Raw genomic sequence first — 21,883 nt, 5'->3', positions numbered from 1 at the left:
TGTTCAGAAATTTGTCTTTTGTACTCTCATATATGAGTCTCAGTATGCCATGTTTATATTCTTAAGATGAAAGGCTTACAAAACCTTCCACTACACACAGGTTAAGTCCAACATAATCTATAATACTTTGTCTCTTGAGGCAAGTATCACAATCAGGAATTCCTTATCTGTGTTCAGAAAGAAGACTGATCTTCAAATCTTTCCTCTCCTGAGAACTATTCTCAAAGCGTTCTGGGATTATTGACAGTACTGGAGCAAGAACAAAGCTTTATTAGGGTATTTATATGACTGATATCAAAATTCTTATTAAAAAAACATTAAAATGGTGCATTTTTAGAGACATACCTGTATTCTGCTTTTGAACATTTGCAGATTTTCAGCTTCTTAAAGACTATTGATTTACTGCCTAAACTTAACACATTTCACAGCTTTAAAATAGAAGCTAATATACTAAGTATATATATATTAAGAGGCTAATATATTAAACCAGTATAGATAGAAAGACAGAGAATTAATGGGAAAAATCATTACAGATATTATAGGCCTGTTTGGCTGTAGACTTGTTAATAAGGACTAGGTTAAAGAGAAAATACTAACACTGGGAAGGACCAGAAGTGAGGAGTGAGCCAAGGTCTTTCGCAGGGGAAGGCAAACAGACCAGTTTGACTACATTTCAACTGGTAAATCTAGCTATGTTCAAATTGTTGGAATTTTCCTTTTGTAGTTAATGACAAATTTGTAACAGTATTTTCTGGATTTTTTTCCTGCCAATTAACTCAGTTCATATTAATAAGAAAGCAATGGAAGAATTCTGCTCTGACATAATGTTCTTACTGAATCAAATAAGAGCTCTCCATATGCAAATATGCCATGACACACTGGAATTTAGCCTATGCATTCAGGTAAGATGGGCACAATATCTTACCTGTAACAGAAAAGCTAACTACATGAGAAGTTAAGTGATTTTCAAAAAGTAAGCTTAAAATATTTATAATATATTATTTTATATTTTCACAGACTATCCCAAAACTTCCCGTTGATGTCTGGTATGAAATCTGTAAGTCTTATCTATGTTACATTATTTTTATTTGCTTATTGTATCAAATTTTTAAATTGTAACTCAAAGTCAGTTCCTTCCTTCCTTCCTTCCTTCCTTCCTTCCTTCCTTCCTTCCTTCCTTCCTTCCTTCCTTCCTTCCTTCCTTCCTTCCTTCCTTCCTTCCTTCCTTCCTTCCTTCCTTCCTTCCTTCCTTCCTTCCTTCCTTCCTTCCTTCCTTCCTTCCTTCCTTCCTTCCTTCCTTCCTTCCTTCCTTCCTTCCTTCCTTCCTTCCTTCCTTCCTTCCTTCCTTCCTTCCTTCCTTCCTTCCTTCCTTCCTTCCTTCCTTCCTTCCTTCCTTCCTTCCTTCCTTCCTTCCTTCCTTCCTTCCTTCCTTCCTTCCTTCCTTCCTTCCTTCCTTCCTTCCTTCCTTCCTTCCTTCCTTCCTTCCTTCCTTCCTTCCTTCCTTCCTTTCCTTCCTTCCTTCCTTCCTTCCTTCCTTCTGGATTGAATCTGGATTGAAATGGTGATATTTACCAAACAAAATAGTCCTGTTCAGACTACTGAAACATCATGCACTGTTTAAATAGTTGAGGTTTAAGAAAACAATAGATTAATATTTTATCCTTGAAAACACTTGGATATATCTGACTCTTCCTATACTTACTAATATAACACAGGTGTTTCTGGGCTTTTCATTACCCTGCCTGTCAACTATCTTGACACATAAAGTTACAGTATGTGCTAGAAAATGTCAGAAAAAATGCAGGTATATTGTTTAAGAAACAAGGCATTGTCTGATTAGCAATTACAAACATGTTTTTCATAGTGGTACAAGAGTGTTAGGGACAGAACAATGTGACTAATGTATAATAAATATTTGTTTCATACCTCCTTCCATTTTGTCTCATTAACTTCTTTGTACTGCAATTCATATTCCAGAGTAATCCATCCCTTCCGAACATCTGCTGTTGGTGGTGGATCCCATCTTACCTGGATATCCCCATGGATCCCAGTTTGACTAGTATTTAACAGAGTCCAGTTAAGGTTGACAGGGGGATCAGGTAGTACTGTTTAAAAGAGTATTTGGAATAAAACAGCCAGTTTTCAATGTGAAATGACCATTCTTACTACATAATGATAAATTATTTCAGGACTTTAAAAGTATATTAACCATGTATTTTCTGATTAAAATAAAATATATTGCAATGTCAAAGCTATTGCAAGTTTGATAACAAGAAGGCACTCTGCCAATTGGTAGTAGATATGTTCTGCACAAATCTCACCCAACCAACTAATAAAGAAGATTAAGAATGAATGCTCAGCTGAATAAAAGACAGCATTGGGTATTCTAGTTAGCTGTAGGAATAAATTATCTGGATATGCAAAGTGCTTGTTCAGAGTGGTACACTACCACTCTGAACAAGCAATAACATCTGTAAAGTCCCAGGCAGTCAAGATTCATATTGCCATAAATATAAATCCTAGCTTAGAAATACTAGACATCCTGATCCTTTAGATTACAGTTGATTCAGGGAAAAAATAGTGTTTGGCTTCCAGAGTTTTGCAGGATCAAGGTTTTAATGCCAACTTTGCTCTACAAGGAGATGTAGTATGCATTAGAAAGGACTCAAAGTGAAAGCAAAGACAAGCTCATTTGAGCATGCACACATTGAGAGACCACTGGTATTTAGAAAAAGAAATCACATATTTGATTTTATCCTTTAAGCTTTCTTCCAATCTAGGCAGTATTTTCTGGTGTGGATCACATTACAGTGTTGCAAAATCAAATCCCTTCCCATGTATCATATATTTTAGGTACTAACTTTTCTGAGAGACAATATTTAAATACAGCCTAAGTAATACAAAAACTTATAGAGGTAAGATACATAATGGAAGCATACCTATTTCATCAACACTGAAACATTTTTTATCATATACTTCACTTTTACTGGCAAGTTGAACACAATACGGTGTCCACACAGAGGTGTAGGATGCATTGAAGTAACAGCTATTTTGTCCTGAAGTCATATAATCAGGGCATTCTTTCCAGTCTTCCTCATTACTAGAATGAAAACAAAAATGCAATATTCATGAGAGAGAGATTTACAGACCTTACAAAGTACAAATGACAGATGTTACTAGACACAGTACTGATAAGTTGTAAAATTTATGAAAGGGATAAAAACATGTCAGTACTGATGGTGATTTACAATGAAACCACTGTTGAAGAAACCTGTGTAACTGAGTTTAGGTACTCAGGTACTTAGTGGCCTGGAAAATAGCTAAACTTTAGGGTGCCTTCTAACCCAAAGAATTTTATGATTCTGTTATTCTATATTCCTATGATTTCTGAGATGTCTCAGAGTAACTAAGAAAGCCAACCTTGCTATTAGGCTTAAGTCTGCTAGGCAAATGTATCATTACCATCATCTGTAGATCAAAAAAATCAAAACCCTGTTCATTAGAGGGAACAGAAATGCACGTCCTCCTATTCCTGTGAACAAAAGGCCTATTTCCTTAATAGCCATTACTGGTAATGCCTATGTTCATTTTTCAGGCTAATCATTGTAGCAACCTGAAATTTAAAAAAGCTTAAAGTGGAGCTGAATCATAATTGAACAGGACTCAATGGAACATTATCCCAGTATCATAGCAGCCTTTTCCCCTGGACCAGTACATTCAGATTTTATCACATCAATTGATCAATGGGGGCTTCATAAAACTTTAATAAAAATTTGAAAGGGCCTGTATCCAACCTCCACATTTGTGCACACATATAAGGAATCTTAGTGTTGCAGGTGAGATGGATAAAGAATAAACTGAAGTTGCCTATTAAAAAATCCTTACCCAAGCTATATAGTGTTCATTTTGGATTCTGCACCCTGGACCTACATTTAGTAAGAATGTGTTCTTAATTATCTGTCAAATAATGCTTGTTGCTGCAAATTGCTCAATAACTACCAATAAAATCTAACATTGGAAAAAATGTACTTAAAACATGGGTTTATACCCTTTAAAAGAGTATGGTTCATATCGCAGCAAAAAATTAACAGTAGCAACCTAAGAAACATGCCAAAAATTACTTTTCTCTTTTCCTTTTTCAGCTTTTATTACCTCTTCTTGTACAACAGCTGTAGTATTCTTGGAACAGTGAGGTTATAAAAATTTCCAGCAGTCCAAAAACATGAAAACGTCTCCATTTCAGGTGATCTGCATTTGCTGATTTGTGGCCACTGCAAGAGGTCTGTCAGAAAAAAAAAGCAGGGGATAGAAGGATACACATTAAACAAATCCAAACTCCAGATAACCTGCTGTTAAAATGAAACAGCACCTTTAATGAATAATTAACTTTTCTTTCAATCCCTTATGTACAATGAGGCAAGATTTAAATTCTTACATGCATACATATAGAGGGATATAGAAGCCATAAATTCAAAAGATGCATCAAGCTCTCTTTTGTGCTATGTAGAAGTGAATATAATCACAGCTTGACACTAGGCAAAGGGATTTGCCAGCCCTACAGCTGTAACTGAACAGAAAAGTCTGTTTCAGATGGAAGGGACCTAAAACAATCATCCAATCCAACTGCCTGACCACTTTAGGGCTAACCTAAGGTTAAAGCCTGTTATTAAGGGCACTGTCCAAATGCCTCTTAAACACTGGCAGACTTGGGGTGTCAACCACTTCTCTAGGACGCCTGTTCCAGAGTTTGACCACTTAAAGAAGTTTGTCCTAATGTCCAGTCCCAAGCCCTCGGGTGCAGTTTTGAAACATTCCCACATGTCCTGTCACTAGCCCTCTTATCAGCTTTGTTTCCCTCCTCAGGATGCAATCAAGGACATTCAAATCTTCTTAAACTGCAGCGCCCAATACTGCACACAGGGAGGTCACACCAAGACTGAGCACAGTGGGCACATTGCCTTTGGAGTAGCTGGCTGTCCCCAGTTTGGTTAGTTCAGTACAGATACACCTGAACTATCACTTCATTTGCTTTGAAGAAGGTGTGGTACTGCAGAGCTTCCATCAGACTCACCACAGCTTAGCACATACCCAGCTGATGCATTTCATGACACCTGCTCATGACAGAAGCTACCTTGAGCTGAGCTACCTGAGCTAAGCATGGGCATGTTCTGCCACATGCCCACTTCTATATCCACAATTTCTATTCTTTGTCAAAACTGAAACAAGGAAAGCTCATAAAATGACTGCTGCAGTAAGTCAGCCACATCAACTCTTGTGAGAAGTATAAATGCAAAAGTTGCAGGTATGGTTCACTGCTTCCAAAGCCAAGCCTTAACTTTTCCCTGAGTTTGAAGGTTTTAATTGTCAGTGTTCCCTATTTGGCCTGAAAAGCTTTCAGAGAAAGTACATGGAATTGTCTTCCTCTCTTCACAGACTATCTGGGAATACGATTGTTTATTTAAGAAAATTTCTCCAAAATGCATTTAAGATGTAGATGTTAGTCAGGTATTTATGAGTGGTGAAATGATCCCTGAAAAGGGAATAACATGGTGCTCCTTGACCCTGCATGCAAAGTTCTTTACGAAGGTTTTGGCCGCTGGAAATATATATCACAGCTGTGAATATCAGAATTTCAGACAAAATAATAAGGAAGAAATATGTTAATGTCAGGGTAGCAAAACATTGGAACATATTGCCCAGAGAAATAGTGGGTGTCCCATCCAGGAAACATCCAAGACTAGGTTGGACAGGAGTCTGAGCATCCTGGTCTAGTTGAAGACAGCCTGTTTGATTGCAGGTGGGTTGGACTAGAGGATCTTACAGGTGCCTTCCAGCCCAAACCATTCTGTGATTCTGGGATAATACTTGATACAAGACATTTACCTTCAAAGTCAGATGCAGTTATCCACAAGCACTAGGGACTTCCTGCTACACTAGAGGATATTGTGGCCTTCATGAATGCTGACTCCTTTATTTATGGCTCAGACAGACGCAGCCACTCCATGCCTGAGCAATCTGTTTTTCTCAGGCTCAATGGTTTAAATTGTGTACTTTATATTAAAAACTGCCAAGTATCCATATCAGGCACTAAGCTGGTACATGAGTATTATGAATTTATGTTTTGCTCATCCCATAAAATTGTCTGATTTTACACTTTGGACAATGAACAAGGCCTGAGAACATGTCTGTAAATAGATTTCACAAGCTGGTTAGATTAAATCTCTCTGCTCTCCCCTTCCCTCTCCTGCCTCCCCAAAGCATTGAGAATTCATCTTGCCACCCTAAAATAAGTGAAGTTTGATTGGAAAGATTTAAAAAACTGGTTTTTTTCTTAGCCAGCATGTTCTGTTTCACTCAACTTTAAATAAGTTTCAGTTTAAAACTGAAACAAATATCGAAATGAACTGTTGGTGCAAAGGGAAACAAATTGCACTGTTCTTTTTCCAGAAAATATTGAAACAGAACATTTTTACTATTGAGTCTAATTATTTTTAGTGTGATATTTAGTGTTTGACAGCTTTGGCAAAACTTCAAAATGCTTCTGGGATTGATGTTGATTTGAGCTTTTACATAGTTTCACATCATTTGTCAAACAATTTCCATGCAGTAGATGTCTTTGTTAGAAACAGCACATGATCACGAAACTGCAAATCGTTGCAACATAAATCCAAAACAAAATAGGATAAAAGATTCAAAAACAGTATTGTATTTATAACTTTTACAAGTGCGAGTGTCCCAGCTTTCAAATTTGAATTTTCTTATTTAATTGAAAATCAAATTACTATATAAAAACAAAACAAATGAAAAAATGTTTAAAAACAGAAGAAAAAAAAATGAATTATATTTTCTGCTTTTACTTCAAAGACATGAATAAAATTGCATAATACCTATAATCAAGAAGACACATGTCTCTCCCTTCTTCTATAAACACATAGTGTGCAAGGAAGTACATGCTATGGCTTTTCCTGTTTCTATCCTCAGCTACATGCAAATATAGTTATTTTTAGTGCAACACATTAAGAATTTGAGAAAATGATATATTGGAAAACTACTAAATTAGAGTATTTCTGTTGATGTATTTATATCTGTATTTATAGCTAGAACATATAATATTTACAGATCATGCAGACTATGTTCTCATCAGTAGGAGTAAATAAAGTCACACTGTCATTTTTTCACATAATGAAATGAACTGAATTGAATCAAACTTCACTTAGATCTTGAGAGGTCCAGCAGAATCTTAGATATAGGCTCTACCATGTCTTACTAATCAATTATCTGCAATTTACCAGCTTTATGCACACTTTCAGATGTACAAACTCTTTTAGGAAAACAGATCATAGCACAACCAGAATGGCATCATTTACAATGGAGAGGATTAGAAATGCAGAATACAGATTAAGACTTGATCTCTTACATCCTAACTTCAGAAGAATGTATCCCCAAGTCTCTCATTTTCACTTCATCATGACAGGAACATTAATTCTTTATCTCATAGATGTTCCACCAACAGTCCCAAGAATTTTAGAACAGGGAGTATTTTTGTTTGGGATTCAGTACTCCTGGTTAACCAGTTTATATGAATACGTATATTTTTATTTTATTACTATTGGAAAGAAATACTATCTTATGATAAACATTTCCAGTTTCTGTCTCAAGTTTTCAGCCGCAGATTTTGTGACTGACTGAAGAAAACTTTAGCATATTTACTTGTGTAAGGCTTGGCATTCCTGGGGTAGAGCTCATGAATTCCTTGTTTCCCACACAAGTCAATTATCAGCATTGTGCATCCTCTGTGAGCTCCATCTGAACAAACTGTCCCAGAATGTGATAACTGTAAGCAATAGCTCAGCTGAATGCATTTAGGCATAAAGACAGCAGGGCAATAGAAGTAAAGGCTGTCAAACCAAGATTTTAAATAGACTAGAAGAGAAAAACAAAGAAGAGCAAAACAAAGCATGGATGCACACTTGCTCATTTCCTATCTAAACCAGTAAGTTCCAGTCAAACTGTCATTAATAAAACCACTCGCTTTACTCAAGAAAATGGCTTGACCAAATATGCCATTTCAACAGGAAAAAACATGGGAAAAAAAGTGTCAGAAGGCTAATTCTTTTAGAGGTTGAATTTACTTTTTTATTTTCCTTTTCTTCCTCTTCCTGCTCTTCCTCTAATAAAATATAACTTTAAAAGGAGCTGAAAGTGTGGAAGACTAAAGAACTGACATATGTAACCAGGGTGTAGCAAAACAGTTTATCATCATCTTGGAGAAAGTCCTACTGCCACCAGACCTCTAGCATTTCTGCAGGGACAACAGTGGAGGAGTACACAAATTGTACAGAAATATCTCACTTATTGGTGTTGGACTTTGGTAGGTGAAATGATAATAAGCATATGACTGATAAAAATCAAGCTAACTAAACACAAAATGATAAAAGGGGCTGCACTTTTGCTGAACAAAATGAGGTGTTTCTAGTGTGAATTTTAGAAGCTTCAAGTAGAATTATCCATTATCAGAACTTCCTGTACCAATCAAACCTACAGCAAAGTTAAACTCACAGAAGAATAACATGCCCCAATATGCAAATCACTGATAACTAAAATCTTATGCAACAGCACATCTCTTAATATAATCCATTCTCAAAGCACATACAATGTGTCACTGCTAGAGCGCAATACAGAAAGTTGGAAATGGCAATACAATGAAGGGAATTCATTACAGTTAACACTGAAAACAGCTATGAAAATAGCTAGAGTGCTATTTCCTGTAGCTCAAATTTGTACATTGGCAGTAAATGCTCTGTCAATTAGCTCCTGCTCCTGAATCCACCAGGCCCATCAAAGGTTGGGTCATTTAATTAATAAGAACCAGTTGATTTCTGTGCTACCAGGAAATTCTAATTTGTTTAAATTAGGCAGTAAAATGAACCACATTTGGTGTCAGTAGATGATATGTTGAATAGGTACAATCTAGTACTAATAAATTGTCAGACATCCTATACAGAGAGCAGGAGAAGCAGTACAGGGAGACAAGAACCAGGTCACCTCTTCATCAGGCTGCTTGCTAATCTGACCCAGTTTTTGCCCTAAGTAAAAGGGACCCATAAAGGACCAACAAGTTCTGTAATATTTTTTTGTGGAAAAGAATAAAATTTATTTAACATCAGTAATAAATCAGATCCTTTTGTACAAAATACTTGACAGAAACAAAGCAAAGCTTGGTAACTCTGAAATGCTGTATCACAGTGAAAACAGAATGGAAATGTTGTGTAAGAGAATACTATGACCATGAAGTAAGGCTAAATATTTTAATAGTTCATGATAAATTCAGGTGTTCTTTTTAGAAGAATGAAAGTGGGATGTTTACTTCTGCATTGAACATTAATTTGGTGACTGCTATCTCAAAATACATTATGTAGGCATCCCTGCAAAGCAGCTAACTATTCTGGCTGATCTTTCAGAAAAAAACTTCTTCTATCTTTAGTCTAGTGAGTCTGATGTGGTTAAAAGCACAAAAGCCAGGAGAAACTGAGCTTATTCCATAGCATAGAAGTCTAACAGCTGTGCTGGTTTCCCACACTTTCTATGCTATCAAGCATCCACAGAACAGAAATCAATGTGGCTCACACATGTAAGGGTAGTACACACAAATGAAGTAAATAAAGCTCAGGACTGAGAGAAAAAACAATCACACAGCATTACTCAGTACCATTGCCCATGGGAAAGTACAGGGAGGAGAGCGGATGTGCACATGTGCCATGTCCCATGGTACTTGGTATGTGCTTTCCAAATCATGCCCTCCCACGTGCAGTGGTGGAATCAAGGGATTTCTGTTTCAGGTAATCACTGTCTACTGGCTTGCCTTCATATACAACAAATAAAGAGAAGCAAAGCCAAAGGTCATGGTAATTGTAAATGAAAGGCAGTTAATGTAACAAACTCATTTTCAATTCTCTCTTAATTGCTTACGTAGTTGTAACTTAAATTGAAATGACCTTTTCAAGAAATTATGTACAAAAAAAAAAAAAGTGCAATGCTTTTATCTGTTACAGCCATTGCTGGAGATGTTCAGTATTGGCTAGCATTATGTGGAAGATTATGTGAGGAAATATGGAAGCACAAATGAGGTCCTGTGTCAAACAGAATGTGCAATTAGCAAACACCACAAAAGGTCTTCCATGCCCTTCTCAGTGCAAACAAATTTTTCAGTTTGCAAACTGAAACTGAAACTGATAAAAATTTTCAATATCCTTCTTTCTCCTGCATATGTACTAGCAATTTATATTCTGAAGCCCAGTTCAAAGTTAACACTGTCTAAAACCAAATGTATTGCTCCCTACCATGCAGCAATAAGGGGTTGTCTTTGCTGAGATTGGTGCTCAGAACCAGCACCAGAAAGACAAGCTTTTCAGAAAGAGAAGCTAAAGTTCAACTTGGCATTCCCAATCCAGGACCTAACACCTTCCAAAACTCTAAGAGAGTACTCAGAGGACATGGGGAGTAAGATTGTCAGGTGTAAGAACTGCAACATGACAAAACAATGAAAAGTCACTCTAGGGCATATCTTAATGCTCCTGCCTAAATGTTGCAACTTACTTCCCTTGTTTTAACATTAGCTCCCTTCCTATAAACAAGAAACTGTGCAGATGGGATACTTTGACTGCACTGCAGTGGCTACTGGCACTGGGTAAGGGAAGCCAGGTCTTGGTCTGACCAGGGGATAAGAGGGGACCAAGCCTTGAGCCCCAGAGCCTGGTGGAGGTGGCTGGGGCATGGAGCCCATGGAGGGCAGGGTACTGCGGGGCACACCTTGCAAAACCTGGCAGCAGCAAATGACTGTGGAGTGATGTTAGGAAAGCAAACAGCACAAGTGCCAGCCTGACAACAATACAGGGACTGTTTTAAAAAAGGAAGCAGAGTAGTGGGAAGTACAGCAGTGGGAGTAGACAAATGGAGCCAAAACAGGGAGAAAAAGAAAAAGGAGAACAAAGACACAGGTGAAAAGAAGAATGAGAAAACCACATGTTTGGAAGGAAAAGCACAAGAAAGCATAAGTGGTTATGACAGGAAGGTAAGTAAGGGCAGCAAAAGACTTGAGGTAAGGCAGAACAAGCATAACATTGAAAAACTATAAATGAAACACATGAGCTGATGTAAGCCTGCAGTCACTGTTACTCAGTTCAAACAGTGAAGACAACAACTTTGGGTCTGGCACATGCATACCTTGATAATGTAGAGCAGAAACTGCATGTACCTGGGATCACTCAAGAGAGATACTAAGGCAACAGACTGGAGGAGAAAGCAGATGGTTGCAAGGGCAGTGTGAAAAGAGACAAGCAAACACTGACACAGCAAACCTGTTTAAGGACTACTGCAGAATAATGCAGTTCTGCACAACAGAAAGACTGAGGTCTTCCTCACAAATCTAAGTGTCAGACATCAGGTCTAATACAATCAGTGCTCCATGAAAGCAGGGCACCAAGATGCAGCCATGCACTAACAGTGGTATTATATGCCAAAATCCATGGGCAAGATGACAATCACACTGTGTCCTAAACATCATCAAAACAGTGCTGGTTATACAGAAATGTGTCCTGATATTTCTTGTTTATTTCCTATCCACACCCTTGTTACACTTGAATGAAATAACTCACAGAAATATGGCCCCCAATCTGGCCTTGTTCTTGATATTCAGTCCTTTTAATTCACACTGCTTTTGGGAGATCAGAGTTAATCTCTAAATTCTTGTACTTTCCACTGTTAAACTTTCAAGTTATTTCTGACTTCTGCGGATTTTAACCATTCTTCAAAACAATGGCTGTCTGGTATATTTGCAGTATCTCTTTCTACATGGCAGGAAAATCCTACCTTTTACTCTACAGAGATTTTAAACCATCTCCATTTGAAGCAGTAAAATTTGGCCTTTATTCAAGTGAAGCAAAAATTCTAGATCTATCCAGAGAATAATTATCTGAATATCTTTGAAGGGCATTCCAAAGAGGCAGCAACAATTTGTTCCTTAGTCTAGAGGGAAGTTCCCTATTACAGTCACCATATAGCAATTTAAAAACTATGGAGATAAAAAAAGATATGGAGGCTGCTACTAGGAGAGTCATTTGTTACCTTCACCTGGAATGAAATTCCATAGCATTTTACTGAGCCATTACCTGAGAAGTGCTACTACAAAAAATATCCTTGGCAAGCACAGTCACTGGCACTCAACAGAAGCTGAATTCTCAAAGGAGTCCAAGGATTCCTGTGGCAGTGATGATTGAAAACTTTTTGAAGACTGCAAGTCTAGTGATTCTTCACAATTCTTCATCACGACAACCACCCAGTTTCATCATTAGACAGACTGTGAAGTACACAGGGACTTACATGGTATTTTCAGTCTTTTTGCAGCTCTAGGCCATAACACTTTCTTTTGGATCCCAAAGAAAACTTAATTGAGTATTTTAGAATATTCTGTTGAGCCATATTTCTCTTGTGCTTTTTTAAGTATCTGTTTTATTACTGTGGCCAGAATGTTTATTCATTCCATAATTCAGAGCTTTATTATTGCAATAAATCGTGAACTATGGGTTTCCAACTTCAAAGTGAAATTTAAAAATTGAACCCAAGAAGAATAAAATAATTGTTTTCTTCTCCTTTTACCTTCAAACCTAACAAGTACATGAGTCTTTGCAGTTTTGCAGGGCTCTTGCTTTTGTAAGAAAGTTTTTTTTTTAGTAGGTTTTAAAAGGAAAATCACTGTGACAACAGTTCTGTCTCCTCTTAAGCAAAGTTCTAGTAGCCCTACTATGATTGTCCTTTTAATCATATTTATAAAGCAACAATCTCCATCTCCTAATGGTCAGAAATGAAGCCAATATTGTGATAGATCATTTAAAAGTCCTGCTAATTTGCAAATAACTTTTATTTGAAAAAACCCCAACCACGAAATTGGAGTACCAAGCAGTTCTCACAGCCATGACTTGACACATGTGCTGTGGATCCCAGCTGGATTCCTGCACATGAAAGGAAATGTATGTGACACAGCTGTAAATTACAAACAGGGAGTATCTGAAGCTCTTCCCAAAATGGGAAAGTTGCTGAGCTGGATGCATCTTGACTTTATCTGAAATTCAGGATGATGTAAATACCAAACAAGAGAAGAGCTCATGTTAATGATGTTAGACTGGTGGAATTAAGTCCACAGTGGAAAAACACACACCCCACCCCCAGAAGTACTGGCAATTCAGCATTAGGAGGAACAAAACATCACAGAACATACAAACGGGGGACACTCATGACTAAGAAGTGAGTTGGGCTTAAGGGAATAAAACATATTTTCCTTCAGCTTTTATTTCTGTCATCTGGTTTTGAACCTAAAAGATCTTCTGATCATCTCTATGGCACTGGGTGGCCAGAAGTAAGCCTCCAGACTAATCCTTATTTTACTACTGCAGAGTAGTAAAATGGAAAATCCAAAAATCACAGTGGACAGATTTATAGAGGATTTTTTTTTGACAGACTGCCAAAAATGATTTATTTACATTATGTATCCTCTGCTGAACTTGACTTTCTCTGGCACCTGTTTTGTCTTTCTAAGAATCCAGTGCTATCAGCCCTGAGCTTCAGAGCTCACGTAGGGAAGACTCATGGACAGAATACTTGAAGTCTTTGAAATAAAGGCTACTGAGATATTCTTCAAGTTTGGTGGCTATTAAAGAATGAGACTTTCCCATCTGGCTTGTTTTCCACCTTCCATTTCATAAACTAGTCTTTTCAAATGACTACAGGAGGTATTTAGAGGGAAGATGTGTTTTTTTAAATTTGAAAATACAGACATTTCCTGACAGGAAAGAAACCAAGCCCAAACATTCAAGTTAATTAAAGACCAACCTAGGTTTCTTGAATTACTGTAGTCTTTAGCATGCCTCAGAAGACTTCATTTCTGATAAAAGCATGGACTTTTAACAATACTATGCCAAGGAGAGATCCATTCCCCTGAGTGCAATTCATGCAAAAGGAATACATTTTTCATGCTTTATTTGGATTAACAAAAGATTAATAGGCACTATCAATAAGGGAAGATATAATGAGCCATTAAAACAATCAAAGAAATAGAGGTCAGTCAGGAAACAGTCTTACATATAATTTATAGTAACACACTTCCTTCTCCTCTAGGAGCTCTCCAATATGCAGTTAAAGTCAGGAGGTCATGAACATTTTACACACAATACATAAAGACTTTTGCAATTGCCTTCATTCAATTTATCATTAAACAATCACACATCATCTCCCCAAAACTACTGCTTTTTGCAGGGAAGAAAAAGGAGCAGCAGAGAGGTTTGCTTCAAGTGAGCTCAGATGGTTCAAAGGAAGAATAGTTCCTAAATCCCAAATGGTTACTCAGAAAAATCCTGCCATCAACAATTTGCTTCACTGTGTCAGACACACATTAAAGAACACACTAAGTGCCAGTCAGTTAGAAAGCTCCATTTGCAATCAGTTTTCTAGATGCAGGTGGTTAGTCACTGATGTATGTGCTATTCATTGACACTGGGTACTACAATGAGATACACCTTGCCTGCTCTAGAGACCCTGTAATTTTGGAAACTGTGAAGGCAAGTACTGCAGAACTTGTCTCCTACAGTAAACATGCGCCACCTCCCTTCCCACCCACCTTTCCACGCTCTCTCGAGTTTTCTTACAGTATCCTCTCCTACTTTGTAAATGTCAACAAACGCACCATTAGAGCCAGAAGTTGTGATTTTGCTCCAGCGCCTTAGTAAGAGCAAATTGGTTTTAAAACAAGTCACAGACCACTTTTGTGCATTCAGCCAGATTTTCCTGATATAGTCTCAGAACTGTGATGATTCCATCTACCCCTGCACAGTAAGGGGTAGATTTGCTATTCAGACAGGTATAAACAATAATGTTATAATCACACCATCTCTTCATCAAAAATGGCAAGCTGTAATTATATAAATTGACCAAAACTACATTTTTGGCACACTGAGGAACATGAGATTAAGGGATTAATTCACTCCATCTACAGGTGAAGAAAAAAACATGTTATTATGCTGAGCTAAAAGCAGCACACAAAAAGTAGATGAAAAAAGACAGAAGAAAAAAAAGGAAAAGCATGCAGAAAGAAGACAAGAACCCAAGTATTGAATAAATCCTATGACACCTACCTGGAAGCAGCTTTTTAAATGCATGTTATAGAAAGAAGCTTAAACGGAAGCCTGAGAACAAAACGCCAATGCACAAATGTTGCTATTCAACTGAAATAAGTGACACTAATTAGTCTGTATTACAGCCATAAGTGTATATTTATTCTGGTTTTCCAAAACGTCAGAAGGGCTTGCACAAATTGGCATCTGCCTGAAGAACCAGCCTAGGCTCATTCACAAGCTCTGAGTAATTGACGAAACCCCCCTAATTTTAAACAAACACTGCTTCTTTCAAAATATTTGATCTTTGCTACTCTGAGTAGCTACAAAATTAATTTTTAATGAAAACATAAAAAGAAAGAGCAAAATATTTCTGTGGAAAGTTGACATTCAAGAAACTCCACAGAAAGGCAGCAGTTACAGCAAAACGTTAGATCTGAAAAAGCTCAAAACTGAGGAAAAAGATTAAATGGCAAAAGTAAGCATACAGTCTGTTTAAAATATTGCAACATTTTAGACCTACTTGCCCTTACTGACACATCTAAGAAGTAAACTTGTCAATAAAAGTCCATCATGTTTGTTCTCTGTCATTGATTTTGAGGCCAGAACAATCCCGAACAGTTGGACAGGTTTACATCAGCCATTACAGTTGAACTTTGCGAACTGTGAAAAACATGGATTTGTTTTCTAAAACACTGCAGTAAAGACTCTACCAAAAGAACGACACTATTTCCATTAAAAAGCCCTTCCTTGGCAGATGTTCATTAGTGTTTAATGCTGGTCACAGCTGGACTAAACTCAGGAAAGCTGAGCTCAGCGCTTCAAGCCTGGAAGTTTATTTGCATCTCTACAGACAAATTCTTCAGCTTGCAATCCAGCTGAGTATAGCCAGGCAAGTGTTACAGGTTTTCCCATGGTGTTCAAAGCTGACTTGGAAGTCTCTGAGCAGGGGCTCCCCTGCGACTTTCATCACCTTCCTTTCATAGCTGGGTTAAAAGTAATGTTAAAACAGGGGATGCAGTTAGACCTTGGAAAAAATAATTACACCTAGAGAGAGGCTATACGATTGTTTCCACTGACTTTGCACTGCACCACTGTACCACACATAAAGATAGTCCCCAGACTGAATACGAAAACTGCAGAGGTGACATTCAAAACTCAAGTCAGCCTCAAAATCTGCAAAGTTCTGAGTTTATGGTGAACTTCTGGGTTTCTGTCACCTTGCTTATTTCAGTGACCAAGAAAAAAAAATATACTGAATGACATCAGCCATCACATTCTGATGGTTACCCCAGAAATAAAGTGCAAATAATTTCTGCTGTGTCTGCACAAGATATATTATTAGTATAGTGTGCAGTATAATATGATTAGCTTCTGCATGTAGGCCTAGCACAGACGGAGACAGGCCTAAGACAATAAAAATACATATAAGTATACTACTACTACTACTAACTGTTTTAATTTCAAAATAGGAAAAAATGGTAACTTAGGTGATGTGAAGATCATTTTTTCTTCAGATGCTCTCAGCTCTTTGTTTTGAAAAGGTAAGAAAAATACAGATCACATCAGACAGTGTCCAGGCAATGACAGAGATCTCTTTAGCAAATTAATCTTTCACAAAACAATAGGAAATGGAAATACATAACAGCTTTGTTTTAAAAAGTAGAAAGATCCTCAAACAATGATATCCAGTAATGGTCCTCTATGTATTAATATTAGGCTCACCCTTCTTCCCTAAGATAGAAGAGTAATACAATAGACAAGAGGGCCTGACATGGAGACAGAGGCCTCACTGGTGACACAGAAAATTCCATCTGTATTTTACAATATGTATCTCTGTTCCTTTTCTCACTAGCAACCCAAGAGACTTAACTGCTTCAGGACTCAGAGAAAAAGAGACGTGCAGACATGATCTACGTACACTTTGTCCTGGTGAAAGCGTGCAGATGTTACAGAAGAAAAAAAATGACAACTGCTCTGAGAAGAGAGGACAATTGAAACGTGACAGATTACATTCCCCACCATGTTCCCTCTGCTGCACCACATGCAGTCAGGATTTTGGAGTACATACTGCTCCTCTTGGGCAATGAAAACACAAAATTAACAGTGAAGTCACAATCCACAGCTCAAAAGCCCTTCTTCACACTCACAGGAACAACAAGGTGTTTCGATACAACCATTTGACAGAGTTTTGCCATTATGTCAGACTCCCAGGAACCTCACTACCTTGACTTTGGTCAGTATGACAGCAACTGAAGATAGCTGGGATTTTGCATGCACACATCACATCTCCCTTCCCCCCAGGCCCATCCTCCTTGTCCCTCCCACCCTTTTTTGCTTTTCCCTGATGCTCAATGTGGTTCTTCCTAACAAAGAAACATCATGTGGGTATTGCAGGAAGAACTGCCTGTATGATTGCACAATCAATGCATTTCAGAGATGGGAGAGCTGACATGTTTGCATTTACTTTGGAGGACATCAGCCAGTAAAAGTGTAGGGAATGCTGCGGGAGACTGGGACAACTGGGCAAACTGGCCTCCCAAGGTTGTAGGCAGCTTCTGGGTGGAGGCCTCCTCCCTGCCAAGGATGCCAGCAAGGTCCATCCAGGCCAAAGACTGAACATTCCCTTTTGGATATCTGAGTAAAAGTGAGTAAGATTCAACCAAATATGGAGAAAAGAACCTAGAGCATCTCCATAGGTGCTTTGTTGCTTTGTAACGAAGTTGTGAAGTCTGCAAGGCCGAAGAAACCTGTATATTTCTAGCTGAACCTGCTTATATTATAACTCTTTAGATACTATAATTCATTGTAATAAAGTTGTTATTTAGATACTGCACTGGCAATTTTTAGAGACTCTATTAGCCATAAATCCAATAATAAACATCCTCACAAACCCTGTGTCTTGCTTCTCATGTGCAGCCAAGAACACTTCCCTCTGCAACTCTGCTACACACAGTTTGGTCCCTTCATTGCCCAGGAAGTATCCCATGCTATCAGGCATTTCCTTCAACATCTCAAGACACATATAAGAAAACTAAACAGTAAATCAAATCACTTCCTAAACCAATTGTTTGCCCTAAGCAGGAGACACAGGATATTTAATAGGTACAAATTGGATAATCTCTCTGTGGGTTTCCTGCTACTATCAAAGCAAGAGAGCACAGGGAATCTTTCCATGATGCAATCAGTTGTTCCTGATCTCTACAAACAAGCCTGGCATCACTTCTTTAACATCTGTAGCACGGTGATGTCAAAACAGCCCCACTGAACACTTTCCAGGGTGCTATGGATACATGCCACTACTGTTGCCCTAAAGGTTTCCTTGTTCTATGTGGGCTCTACCACTTTCCTTCTCCCTGGGCTCCCTGGCATGCTTTCTGAGTGCAAAGACATGGAATCTTACCTTCTGACTTCAAAGGGCTTAATTCATACCCTGAAGAAAGGAGTTGAGGTGCTTTGATCTGCTATATGAAGATATTGATCTGCTACCTGGAGATGCTGATCTCTCCTCCTTGCCTGCAGTTCCTTGCCAGCTCCTCCAGCAGGCACAGCTGCCTGTGCTGCAGGAAGGAGGAAACTGGCAAGGCCACTTCTCTCCCTGGCCCAAAAGTATGATCATGTGGTATAATGGACTAGGAAAGGGATGCAGCTGACTGCTGCCATGGGGGTGGTGGTGAGGTGGGCTGGGGGCTGGTAGGGAAAAGAGTATTTTCCAGCCAAATCAGTTTATCAAGCCAGCCTTCCACGTGACTGCAAAAAAAGCTTTTGCCAGGCATGTGGGAGGCAGCCATAGTTAGGAAACAAGCAGCCAGGCACAGATGAGCTCAATTCTTTCACTTGTAGTGAAAGTATTTATTTTGGGGAATAAAGAAAACAAGAAACCACCCTTGCTCCTCATGAGGTGTCTTAAGGCTGAGTGCCAGTGATTTTGCACAGCTTAAACATCATTCAGGGGTACGTTGGGTGGAGTAACAGCCACAAGCAGAAGAACATTTGGTCCCTTTTCTTGGCCTGTGGTGTGGCTCCAGCAGCAGGAATGAACATGAAAGACAAAAGAAATCAGCTTGTACTGCTTTCACATGCCACACATGAACTTAATGAGAGCAATTCATACCAATTAAGTGAACCTGAAATTTGGAAGAACATTTCTGTGTTGACTGTACAACCAGCTCCAGCAACTTAGGCCCCAACAAATCTGAGAACCATGTATATTAAAGACAAATAAGCAAGCTGGTTTAGGAAACAACAACAACACAAAGTTTTATATATGTTTAATGTCCAGCTTTGCCTTATTTGAAATATGAAAGATTGAAATTTTTTTACAATCCTTCAATTTTTCTTAATCTTTAACTATGTTTGGTAGTTCTACCAGGAAGAGTAAAATGAAAAGTCAAATTATCAGTAAAAATATTATTTTCAAAGTAAAAATTATTCCAACAAAACCAGAAACCAAAGAAAATGGGAAATACTACTGTATAATATGTAAGACTTCCAGGTTCATTTCTAGATGATTAAGCTTGAGGAAAGCATTCAAATGAAATCAAAACATTTCAATGAAGAGAAAAAGGAAAATTATGGTACTCCAGACACTGCTGTGATAACTGTAAAACAAAACTCAAAAAATTTTAGTAGCTTTTGCGATCTTATTTTAGTGTAAGAGAGAAAAATTGTTGGAAGATGGGAAGAGTAGTGAGAATAGATTCAAGGTCCACATGACAAAACAGATATAAGACAACAGAAGCATGTTAAAATAAAACATGTATCAGTAGCAGAGCTAACAATGCCATCAGTTAAGTCTTCTTTACACATCCCACTACAAAATCTAGTACTTGAATGTTTTAATCTTTGCTCTAACATATTTATTAGAGGTGACAATCTCAGTGTCAGGAGCCTGTTTTTTATGGAAATCTCCACCTGAAACGATTTGGTGATTCCTTAGTGGTTTGCTCCTGCTAAGTATTATGGGTTCTTCAGTTTGAAAACAGCTTTTGAATTAGAAACACCACATAATTTTGTGGAAATTTGCTCCAATTCCACTATAGGCTTCACAGTGTGCCTAAATTTGCACTAGTCCCTGGCACAAGGCACAATTTTATCACGAGGCACAGACAGACTTTTCTTGAGGTGACTGCTTATATAGTCCTATTATAGGTCAGTGTAGGTCTCAGTCTATTGGTGAGATGTTTGTACTGTTATTTGAGCTGGGAAACCAAACATAGGAGTGATCCCTTTTGAGTCCTAAGGGCATGGAACATGGTGGCACATGTTGGAAATTCCTACGACAGTGGCAAAATGCTGACAGACTAATCTACACCTGGCCCCCAAACATGCCTACGTATGTCTCACTGAACCATAAATCAAATATGTTTTTACAAGTTTTCTTCTTTTAGAAATCACTCAGCAGATATTTTCAGCTCAAATCAGGATCCTTTTTCCCATAAAAGTGCCAAGCCCTTTCCAAACCCGGTTAAGTGAGGAGCAGATTAACGTATCAGTTGCTTAAGCATCTAGAGAAGCAACATTACAAAAGAATATCTAATGCTGCCTTGTAGAAGGTAAGTCAAACAACCATCACCCCCTGTCACTGCAGAAAGCCTGTAAACTTCTTCCAAACAGCTGCTCTTACATTTGACAGCAGCTGATTTGCACAATGGGGCTCTCTGTCCTCTCCCAGGTGCATCTCCTTTGCCGGCTTCATCAGAGTCGGAAAGGAAAATCAACATCCTATCCTAAACTGTTTTCAGACAAGCCTACCACAAAAGCTTAATAATTTATTTATTTTAAAATAAATATGCTAGGACTTCCCTGTCTGGAAAAGAGATAGCAAAGTAGTGAGATTTACAAAACTAGAAAGAAGAGATGACCTGACTGTCTGAGTCACTGTCTCTTTAAATTAAAAAAATAAAGAACAAAACCCAATCAACAAACCAAACACCCCCCCCAAACCAAAGAAACAACCCCCTCCAGAAATGAAACAACTCAAAAACCACAAACCAAAAGGAAAGCTAAAGCAACTAGGAAGTAGCAGATTAAAGGAACAAAAAGACACATTTTTCCACACAGCTTGTAGCTGAGCTGTGAAGATCCTTACTAAATGGCATTTAGGATCCTAAAATTTTATACATCTGCATGTTCAAGAGGGCAATTGTCAACTTTAGATGAAAAAGTATTCAAAGGTAATGAATATCAAGGTACCATCTCTGGCTCCAAATCCCAGAGACACACAACACCAGCGGAAGGTGTGTTATTCAGTGATCACTCCACTCTGCTCTCTGCTGTGCACTTGGCAAGCAACCACTGGAGCTCCAGGAGATATGATACAAAGCTAATAGAATTTTAGGTTTACACTGGCACAGCTATTACTGTTTCACAATGCTTTTGAAAAGACAGGCCTGCAAGGAAGACAGACATGAGTAGCAACTTGTGGTAGTTCAAAATATGTTTTCTACTACAAAGTAAATTACAATTTATTTAATTAGTCAACCTAGTTTTGTTATCCCTTGTCAGTACATTACAAAATTAATAAAACTTGCTACGTAGTACAAACATGACACAAGTTCTTTCCTCGACTTTTAGTAAAGAAATACTAGGCAAGCTCTCGTCAGTTCACAGCTCTGTGCCAACAATTCCTATTTTACTGCCAGAAGAAAACCCAAGTTATGTACAATGTACACACAGAGCTCAGAAGGAGATGTATGGCAGAGGTAGCATGAAATTCAGTT

General features: G+C 38.1%; 1 protein-coding gene across 3 annotated transcripts in view; it reads right to left on the bottom strand.

Moving 5' to 3' along the window:
• The window catches only part of GHR (growth hormone receptor), a 149,180-nt gene that overhangs the window by 9,322 nt on the left and 117,975 nt on the right, over positions 1-21,883 (bottom strand). For all 3 annotated transcript variants that reach the window (XM_063181418.1, XM_063181417.1, XM_063181416.1), the window contains 3 exons: positions 4,153-4,282; positions 2,940-3,100; positions 1,927-2,105 (listed from right to left, as the gene is read on the bottom strand). In XM_063181418.1, the coding sequence (XP_063037488.1) occupies positions 1,927-2,105; positions 2,940-3,100; positions 4,153-4,282 (470 nt within the window). The remainder of the gene's footprint in view (positions 1-1,926; positions 2,106-2,939; positions 3,101-4,152; positions 4,283-21,883) is intronic.

The sequence above is a fragment of the Melospiza melodia genome, chromosome Z (assembly GCF_035770615.1).
Source record: "Melospiza melodia melodia isolate bMelMel2 chromosome Z, bMelMel2.pri, whole genome shotgun sequence".
NCBI lineage: Eukaryota > Metazoa > Chordata > Aves > Passeriformes > Passerellidae > Melospiza > Melospiza melodia.
Note: the sequence above shows the minus strand (reverse complement) of the source record. Positions and strands in the feature narration are given on the sequence as shown.